Consider the following 10,323-nt stretch of genomic DNA (forward strand, 5'->3'; position numbering starts at 1 on the left):
CTGAATATATTCGCTAGTGAAAGTGTCTTTCCCTAGTGCTGATAGAAGCTTCCGCTAGTAAAAGTGTCTTTCCCTGGTTAATCAAGACTTCTTAATCTAGCGATAAGCGAAAGACAAATTCAAGCCTCGGGATTCGCCCCCTTATCTCCACTTCTTATTTTGTTTGCCACGTGGAGCGGTGGTGGAGCGTTTACGGAATCAAACCTGGCCGATTCTCGGAGAATTTGAAGTTTATCGTTATCAAGGTTTACTTAGAGCCCTGACTGTAGCATCCAAGAACCTATGAGATCTGTTAAGTATCACTAAATAAAGCTCTGCTTTAGGAACTTGGGCCTTACGAGTTCTAATTACTGGGATGAACGAGGTTCACACTCAATGTGGTTGTTCCCTTTTGATATGCGGGGATGTTTCCAATGAAAAACTTAGTTCGGGATGCGGAAATAGAAAGTAGTGGTTCTCCGTTGCCAACATGCCCTTTTCCTCGTCCGTGGGCCCCCAGCTCGTCTTTGTCAAGGATAACATTTTAGCGTGATTGTCGCAGCGGAACTACTTGGCCTGCAAAAGCCATTCGTGCACATTGACTTTGCTCTCAATATTTCTCTCAGGGGCGCTAACAGTGCCCAATCTTTACAATGGAATCATGAAATCGGCGGATGCTTGACCTCTTCATTGCAATGCCTACCAGACAATGATAATCGATGCTTAGCAGCATTCGAAAGTATCTTTATTCGTCGGCCCGGACAAGAGAGATACATGAATAGCAAAAGACGGCAGATAGAATTGTATGGCCTAGATAAAATCCAATTTTTGAGAGATCTCAGTACCTCTGCGAGGGAGACCCTTTTATCATGTTGCCTAGAGCCGTGAAGTAAATCACAATAGAACTTGAAACATTTCCCGAGTCATACATCCTTGATACTCAGCTGCTTCAGCTTTTTCAAAAATGAGAAGCTATGCGGGGGCGCAGCACAGCGCCAAACCCAACAGGCTCCTTGAACAGGTTGTTGATAAATCGGCATTATAGGAGTTGAATGCGAGTGTTGAATAGATGCCGGAGGTGCCTCTAGCTTAAAAGTCGAGGTCAGCCGTTAACATACGGGTAGTGGATTTTAATGCACGGTTTCCCGGTCTGTACGTGCTTCAATTGCAGCATTAAATAGGAACTTATCCGGTCCCACATCCATACTCTCACTGGAGATATCGGTGACTATACGAAGATTTGGAATAGTAAATAATAATGTGTGGCAAAATGCTGCGACAGTAAACACCTCGGTCACTGCAGGCTGAAATCGGAGCCAGATCGAGATAGAGTGATCTAGTACTGTAAACTACAGTTTCAACTGGCATTAAATAGGAGAAAACTATGGGTTTACGCCCCAGATCGAGATTGTCGACAATTTCGACCAAGCGTTTACCTAGTTTGGATCACTGGCTCCCCTGTATAGATGGCCAGTTTGGCCCCAAAGTTTGACCAGTTTGGCCCGTTTATCTGGGCAATCTACACTACTGTCTCTCCCTGACTCCTTTTGTATCTCCCTGCCTTCTCCGCCTCAAAGGTGAGCCTCTCATTTCATCATGACGGCTAAGTCAGAGGAAGCCATCTGCAGCGTCGCGGCTCTCGCTACCCAACTGGGCAATCAGATCTCCGTGCACATGCTCAAGTATATCAGCACTACCAAAGACCTACCCGACGGTTTTCGCGAGCTTTCCCATACGTTCCTCGATACCTGTCGTACACTGTGGGCCATTGAAGCCGGAGTGACCGAATTAGCCGCCGCCAATCGCGCCCTGCCCGAGGTGATAATTGAAGAGGTGGAAAAGAAATTTGTTTCCACTTACCGCGACTTTCAACAACTTGACAAGGTCATTTTGAAACTTGTTCATTATGAGCATCGCGGGACACTGGGAAAGCTGCAGCGAGGATGGCATCGACCCGGCCATGAACTCAGCCGCATTCACGAGTCACTGAAGAAGGCCACCGAAACCCTTCGGATCAGCGGCATGGCCTTCCATTGGTCCCTCGGAGACGCACACCCAGAAGAGTCAGTAGGCACTGGGTATGCAGGCTTAGCTGCTGCGCTCGACCGCGTATCTAAAGGCCGCTCCGTGATGGGCATAAACAAGGCCAAGACTTTTGAATCTGAGCGGTCCGTACCATCGATCCAAAGTCAGTTGCCTGATTCAATGCGGTCGACACCATCCGTGCCTCCGAAGGAATCATTCACCGCCGCCCGACCCAGCCAAGGCCTTCGTCAACAAGATCCTGAAATTAACACGGATGATATGTCCTCCGTCCTATCTCTGAACGGGTTTCTGAACCAGCCTGGACGCGAGACCGAAAAGATCCCCTACTTCGAGCACTGCCGCGCCGACCGGCCAAGGCAAACTTAACAGCTTCTGCTGAAGAAATCAACCTTCGGAATGACAGCTATTCCGAGCCCGATTCCGCCAGCGCCAGGCTAACGCAGACTCTGCTCGCCCATGGCGTCAATCTGGAAGATGAGACGCGCAATGGCACAACGTTACTGATCGAAGCAATTCGCAAGCGAGCACCGCAGCAAGCCATCGAAACCTTGCTCAATTCCGGCTGTGACCCCAACCGCAAAGACGACCACGGCAAGACAGCGCTATGCGAAGCCGTACAAAGCGACCAACCAGCCATCGTGACCACTCTATTAAATCAGGACGCGAATCCAAACATGCCAGGACCTGAACACGTCCTCTGGTCCGCCGTCCACCGCCCAGGCTGCCTGCGCATCCTGCTCGCGCGCGGCGCTGACGTTCGAAAGACTCCTGGCCTGATGGAGCAGGCGACAAGTGTGAACAGCATTGATGCCGTGCGCGTTTTGCTGCAAGCTGATATGGACCCAAACTCCAAGAAGGACGGAATATACACTCCCAGAGATGCTAGGCTGGTTACTAGCGCATGGTGCCGATCCCAACCTACGCGGCCAAGACTGGCCCGTGTATATGGCGACTCAGTCGCCGAGCATGCTACGGCTCCTGCTACCCAGCATAACAGACCTATCCGCGCACAAGGGCGTCATGGAGAAAGCAGTTCAAGCCAACCAACTAGAAAACGTCAAACTACTCCTCGCCGCCGGCGCCAATGTAGAGTGGAAAAACGGCGGCGTGTTCTCACCGCTGACGACAGCGCTGCGCGAGCGCTACTGGGTCATTGTGCGTTATCTTTTGGACGAGGCTGGTGCCGACCCCAATGCTCCTGGTGAACATCTGCCTCTCGTCAAGGCGATAAGACGATGCGACGATGGTGACTTTTCCATGATTGAGCTACTCCTGGAAAGGGGGCTGACCCAAATAAATGCTATCGCGACTGGAACGCTATCATGCAGGCCATTGAAGACCGCGATCTCCGGTTGCTGCAGCTCTTGATCGAGAAGGGCGGTCGGGCTAATCTTGCTCAGAAAGACGAGATGGACAAGACAGTCTTGGATATGGCCAATTCGTCTGGTTGGCTGGAAGGGACTGAGGTTCTGTTAAATAATGCTCATCAGTGATGATATTTGTCGAGTGATATCCCTCAATCATATAATTTCAACGAGCTTTTCCTAACGAAGGAACAATTTATTCGCACCCACGTTGACCGTAGTAAGAATTGTTTTAGTGGTGACCTCACGCAGTCAAGAGGAGCAAGAAGAGTGTAGTTTGGCCATAACGGGTCACCTGTCGCTGCGGTCGCAGACCGTAGCGCCAGATAGGGCCCAAACGACCCGGTCAAACTAGGATGGTGGAGGGGACGGTGTGTGCAGCAGAGACAGCGGGTCCAGCGAGCCTGTCTGGAACTGGTGATTGAGCTTGTACAAAACTGACGCGTTCGCCGTAAAATACACCCTGAAAGCCTCTGAGATCCATCTCCCTAGCATCTGAATCTGGTCGTCGAGTATTCCACTATCGTGCGCATGCTGAGCTGCGCCTTCCGAAAACTGTGACCCGAGTAGCCCTCTGTCCGTAGTCCAAGCGCTCTTAGCTTAGTAGATAAGGTCGAGAGGAAGTTGTTGCGACTGAATGGTCTTCTGTGGAAGGAGAACAATGGGGCGTCGGGCCCTCTGGGATCGAGAAGTAGCAGCTTCTGAAGGGCATCAACTGGGCACGCGCCGTCTCCTGTCTTTGCAAGAATAATTTGCACCCCTTCGTGGCGGCGGTTTGTCTTACTGCGCTTGAGTGTGAGTTGTGCGTGGTCTAACGAGGGCGAGAATCTGACGTCGGAGCGCGTTAACTTTGTGGCTGAGAAGATAGAATGTGTGCTGAGATCGTTAGCCTTGTAGGTGAATTCTCCGAGGCGAAGAAATCCAGCAAATGCTACCCGGCACGCGGTGGCAAAGTTATAGACGTCTAGAAGGTTCGCAGACATCTCCAATGGCCGAGGCGGGAGTGCGGCGAGGCTCGCAGATAGTTCGTAATAGTGTCACGAGAAATAGGTTTTCTGACCCGTATTTTTGTGACGGGTTTGAGTCTTCTCGCACCGTCTATGAGACGTCGAAAATGCTTGTTATCGAAGAGTTTATCGTCAAGGAAATTATCGATATGGTAGGCTCGGAGAGCGGCTAGGTCGGCGAGTGCGGTGTCAGGCTTGACGGCCTTTTAGCTGGCGTTACCAAGGAGTCGTGAGCTTAGCCATGAGGTTAATGAATGTCTTGACACTGGCCATGCGGAGAAATTTTGTAGCGCGCAGTGCTTTTCGTAGCTGCGCTGAACGGAGAGGTAAACGGAACGGGTGTTGGCGCTGAGTCCGTTCCAGAGCAGTTTTAGGTGGCCGGCATTGAGCTGAGGAGCTCGTGAAGAGAACCACGCGGGCGGTTCAATACCGAGAGGTCCTGCCAATGGGGACAAATGTTAGCAATGTCTTCAAGATTGTTACGTGAGAGCGCGTCTGCTAATGTATTTTCCCCGGAGGGGAGCCAGTGTGGCACGATGTGAATGTCTCTCGCCGCCGCTAGGATAAGCAGGCTCTTCAGAGGTGCGTTAGGCGGACCATGAAGAAAGCCTTTCTTGAGTCCCGTGTGCGCTGTGGAGCTATCCGTGTGGATAACGAGAGTATGATGGAGCCAATGGTGGCTGAAGAGTAGGAAGCCTTGTAGAATAGCGTCTACTTCGTTGGTATTGATGTGCGCATGTGCGTCTTCAGCAAGGGCCAATGTGGCAGCATTGCTTGGATGAAGCTGGTGACAATGGGCCAGCCAGCAGTCTAATGTAGACTGGGATGAGAAGAAGAAGAGCCCCTGGCCTATACTAGAGGCATCTGTGTAGAGATGCGTGATGGGGCGGCGGCAGGGGTCAATTAGGAGTACGCCGTTGAAGAGCAAGGAGTCCCTCCACCATTCCAAATCGTCACGTACCTCGTAAGGGATACGGCGGCGCGCACTACTCCCATGTGGGAAAGCGGCTTGGAAGGTGTATAGAGACTGTAATCTTGTTCTTCCAAGTCGGACAACTCTTGAACAAAAGGCTAATAAGCCTGTGAGGCGCTCTGCTTGCTTGACGGAGAGACTCGCTGCGTTCAGGGCAGCTGCGGCGTCCAATGTGGCGCGGCACAACTTTTCTGGCGGCAGACGAGCTTCCACTGCAATAGAGTCGATCTGGATACCTAGGACTGTAACACAGGTTCCTTGCTGATCCTTTTTTGCTCAGCAACGCGGGTCGGAATCAAGTGGGATTGTACCGGACGGTGATTCTTGGGTCGTGGGCTCTCTCATTGATTTAGCTGTCCTCGGTCTTGTCCGCTCGATTTGAAGCTGGGATGGTCATGTCAACTTATTCGGCTAGAAATGACGGGGCTGTTGCCTCACATTCTCCTTGCATGCAGACTTGGAATAACAACCTGGCCCTCTGCGAAGGTACGGTTCGTCCGCTATGAAGCAAGACAGAAACACCGGAACCTCTCGGCATCTTTCAGAGGTCCAGGCTTTAAAGACGCTAGACACCATCCGAAGACAACGATAGTCACCCATTCAGCACCCGGATCCCAAGCCACGAGAAGGCTATCCCCTGTGAGTGTTCAATGCCGAGAGATAGAGATTGGTATGCGCTCCTTAGATTTCGGGTCTTGCGCGAGGTAGGCATATCAACGCATGATCTGATGCACAAAATCGACTGGGAGAAAGGGTCGAGGTAGCCGATTTGGTACCCACCAGCGACTCATCGATGCCACCAGTAGTCATGTGGAAGCTATAGACAGCATGCGATCGTATTGTGTAGGGGAGCTTGAGCAGATAAGAGATTTGCTCGCTTCGCATTCGAGTGGTGGGAATCTGAGGGTGTCTTCCTGTTGGGGGATCCGAGTCAGGAGTCAGCAAGTTTTGATCCAGCTGGACGAGGTAATGTGCTTTACGTTGTTCATGAAGAATCCGCCGAGAGTACGCTTGAGATCGATGATCAATTAGGATCGTGATCATACCAGCTTACCAACTAGATCACTTCCAATTCTCTTCAGCAATGCGGTCACCATTCACGCCATGTTGTATTCATGTTCGTTGCACTCTCCGGCTGTCGCTTCGAGAAGCCGCGCTGGATGCACCGGGCAAGTTTCCTAGACGGCAAAGGCGCGCGACGAACTCACCTGTGACAAGGAATTGTACAGTCGTACTGGGAGACTGCTTCGTGTAGATGCCAAGAGGTTGAGGCTCCGCCGTTTGGTGCGTGAAGGCGGTAAGGAGAGGGGCGGAAGACACGATGGAGCGCGCCGTAGTGCCCTAGGTCTTATCTGACTCGGTGGGAATAGGTTGCTTGGCACAACATGCTGGCGATGGGCTGCTCCTACAACGGCATGGAGATGTCAGTGGTGTTTTGTGTTTGAGACACAGACTTGGCACAAATAATCGGACCCGGCGCAGCAGGAGGCGCGATATTCCACTCACCTCATCGTGGATAACCAACGTCTGGAGCTTATGCGTGCTGTTGTTGGCCCGCGCCCTTGGTTTACAATATTCCACATAGGACATGCTGCATGGTTTGAAGCGGCAGGACCAGAAATGGTGTGTAAGCCGTGGCTTTGCGCGGAGCACTGACGAGGTGCTGGTTCGGACTCACTCTGGTGCACTGTCAACGGTTTCCTGTCCATCATTAGCTTGTTGATCGGCGAGACAATGCATGACTCACATGTTCTGGAAGAAGACACGGGAAAGGGCTCCGTGGCTTTGCGCTGGTGTATATTGGACGGAATGCATGGATCTGGTTGTTTCGCATCATCTTTGAAGTCAGTTGAATTTGGACAGTATCGTGCTGAAATTTACATACCTGTATGAAAAGTCGCTCTTTTGCATCGGGGGAGGTCCAGGGCGAGACAGTGAGTCGGCTGCTATGGTGGAGAGAGATGTTCGCATAGACACTTTGACCAGCTAACCCAAATCTTGTTCTTTGATCGGCTGGCATGGGTGGCATAGTGGACCTGGTGGGAATCACGTCTCTCTCTCACAGGCACTTTCTAGCTTGCCGGTCCACGATGTATCTAAAGATGTCAGTACAGTGGAAAAATCAGTACTGGGTCGAAGGGGGTGAACTTATCGAGTGCCTCAAGACACAAGGCCTGCTCGACTTTGGGTAGCCAAGTGATAGAATTGTAGAACAAATTGCTGGGGGTAGAGGACGTATTTATAGGCTTCTCGGCCCCTGTCGCGTACGTGCTCTGCTAGGTAGCAAACGTTGAAGGACACGATGCCTATCCTATGTGAGGCCTGTTGCAACCCATGCCTTCGTTTTTACCGCGACTTTTGCAGCGACATTCTTGATGCCATTTTATATGCCCACAGAGAGAGACGAGTTGGGGTTATGTTGAGAAAAAGTGATGCTGAATCGGTTAAGGAAACGTTGGCTAACGATCAAATCCTCCACGGTCTTCTATATTGAGACACTGGGAGCTATTCAATCTTCGATGATTCATGTTTGACCATCTCATCTGTTAATGACCCAACGTTGAATCGTCAAAGAGCGCCTTCAATTTCTTCACTAGGAGACATGGACTGGTCTTCCCAGCCTCGCTTTACAGTTGGCTGTGTGAGCTGTGCGTCTGTCCGTCTAGACTGGAGTGGGAGCATTAGGTCACGGTCGCGTGTGCTGACCCGCGGACATTGTTGATTTAGCCGTACATGAACTAAATATTTTGAACTCGCAACGATCATTAATTATTTTTTTATTTTTTTATTTTTTTTTGGGGGTTGGTATAATAATTCTAAATTGTACAATATTTCTGTCAGATTTTGAGGCTTTAGCAAATGTAAAAGTGGGATATTAAAATATATATATCCCCTCAATTAGCGTTCATCACCAGGGAGCTGATGAATATGAGATATATCGACAGCTCCTCATCGCATTGTACCTGCTCATGGCATCCCATGCCAACAAATAAAACATCAGTGAATCTCACAGTATGTATGTATCATTTCTTTCCAATTGATTATCCGGTCAGTGAACAAAGGCGTCGGAATGACGCCTGTAGAACACCGAAATCCGTCATTATGCTATGACGATTGTACCCACCCTTTTACCACGGTCACACGGGCTTACAACGACCGTTGGTGGCTGGCCAAATTTGCTCAAGTCTGCAAAGGTCATGGACATGAATACTTGGGATCTAAACCTCAACGCCGTGAGGCTTGATCAACTCCCCGACTAACGCGTTGATCACTATTACTATTATCCAATGGAGACAAAACTGCCAACAGCCCACTGAAAATATTAACCGATTATAGCCAATTGGACCGTTTTACGATCTGAAGGTTGTTGTGCATGATTTTGCAACCTTGGCTCATCTTTTGGATCTCGGACTACATGTACCCGAAACTGTTAACTGTTACTTAGCAGGCCGAGTTACCAACGAAACAATACCACGTGATCCATTTTTGGTGTATCTTATCACCACGTGATCATTATGAATCAAGCCACAGCCAACGAGAAGAGAAAATAAAAATAAGAAAACCCCCAAACCATACCAATCCCTCGCAGTATGGTGATGTTACTGGAAGGGAAAGAGCTCAAAAAATCCGACTCCTCCGCCGAGGCTAATCCGCCAATCCGAGAGCATGGGTCGCGGCTGACCGAAATGCTCGAGCCTAACCCTACGCAGTCCCAGCCCACGGATGAGCTCGACACGGAGATCAGAGAGGCCCAGGCGCAGCTCGCAAATTTGAAGCGGCAGCGACGGCTCCTTGAGATCCAACAACAAGTTGCTGATGAGCAGATAGCGCTTGAGGTGGCTTGGAACCGGCTCGCGGCTACCACCAGCAAAGATTACTCGCCCACTATCGACCCTGTTGCGAAGGACTCGGTCAATGCACAATACAGGGGGCTTGCAGCACCGATGCAAAACGGGGACAGCAAGGCTGGTATTATCCAAGCTCCAAACAATACTCTCCCTGCACCATCTGAGCAAGCTGTCAGCCCCTCTTTCCGTGCGCCCCAGCTGAACCTATCACTTGTTAAAAACGAAAATACAGACTCAAATGGCGCCGCAGACCCGAATTTGGAACGATTACGGGAACTTGCTGCAGCTACTAGATCGGCCTCGTCACCTTCCCAAGCCCCTCCAGTCCCAAACGTGCCAGTCTACCATGGTCGAGCCCTCGGGGAATTCAAGAACTACGCTATGAGACTGGAGTGTCATTTCAACAGATATCTAGATTGGTACAATACCGACGAGCGCAAAGTCACCCGGGCCCTAAAGCACGTTGCCCTTAATTTGGAAGATAAGTGGAAGCGACAGATACGCGAAAGGCCCAGTGAACAAGTTACATTTGGTGGATTTTGCACTTTCCTTATTCACCAGCTCCAGAATGGAGTCTGTCCGAAAGTGGCCAAAGCGCGCTACATAAGTAGCTACCAGCGCCCATCCCAGTCCGTGACTGATTTTTCCAACTGGTTGCAGCAATGGGAGCCGCATTTCGACAATGATTTCTCTGAGCGTGATCGCATGCGCCATCTCTTTGAGCATCTGTCGAATAGGGTCCGCGACGAGGCTGACAAGACCTACCTTGAATTCATCCATTATTACGATTTCGTAATCTACCTGCAAAGGGTCGAGGATTCTATTGATAAACGTGCCGGACCACTAGACAAGAAGTTTAGCAACCCTAGGAAGCGACCTCGCACCCACAGCTGAAGCCAACCCCGTCGAGACATCGTCAGCCTCCAGGCGACGCCCTGCATCAGACCGCACCCGGTCATCACCACCACCGGTGCCCCTGTCAACCAACCCCGAGCCAGTGCAGCCATTCAATCCATTTGTGACTTCTGCAACGCTGCGGACGAACAATGTTCCATGGCGCGTTTCGCCGACCCGACCAGCCATCCTCTCATCGGCAACTAATATCC

General features: G+C 50.7%; 2 protein-coding genes across 2 annotated transcripts; both read left to right on the forward strand.

Moving 5' to 3' along the window:
- Positions 1–1,575: 1,575 nt before the first annotated feature.
- On the forward strand, positions 1,576–3,518 carry N7446_011837 (ankyrin repeat domain-containing protein; the record flags this gene model as incomplete). Its single annotated transcript, XM_058520579.1, has 4 exons — positions 1,576–2,309; positions 2,429–2,817; positions 2,903–3,271; positions 3,292–3,518. The coding sequence occupies 4 exons, from the start codon at positions 1,576–1,578 to the stop codon at positions 3,516–3,518; spliced, it is 1,719 nt and encodes a 572-aa protein (XP_058366865.1).
- Positions 3,519–8,959: 5,441 nt separating this feature from the next.
- On the forward strand, positions 8,960–10,044 carry N7446_011838 (uncharacterized protein; the record flags this gene model as incomplete). Its single annotated transcript, XM_058520580.1, is given in 2 exon segments — positions 8,960–10,009; positions 10,027–10,044. 2 exon segments carry the CDS (start codon positions 8,960–8,962, stop codon positions 10,042–10,044), a joined length of 1,068 nt encoding a protein of 355 aa, XP_058366866.1.
- Positions 10,045–10,323: the final 279 nt, after the last annotated feature.

The sequence above is a fragment of the Penicillium canescens genome (genome assembly GCF_028828765.1).
Source record: "Penicillium canescens strain IBT 15451 chromosome Unknown utg000009l_segment0_segment0, whole genome shotgun sequence".
Taxonomy (NCBI): Eukaryota; Fungi; Ascomycota; class Eurotiomycetes; order Eurotiales; family Aspergillaceae; genus Penicillium; species Penicillium canescens.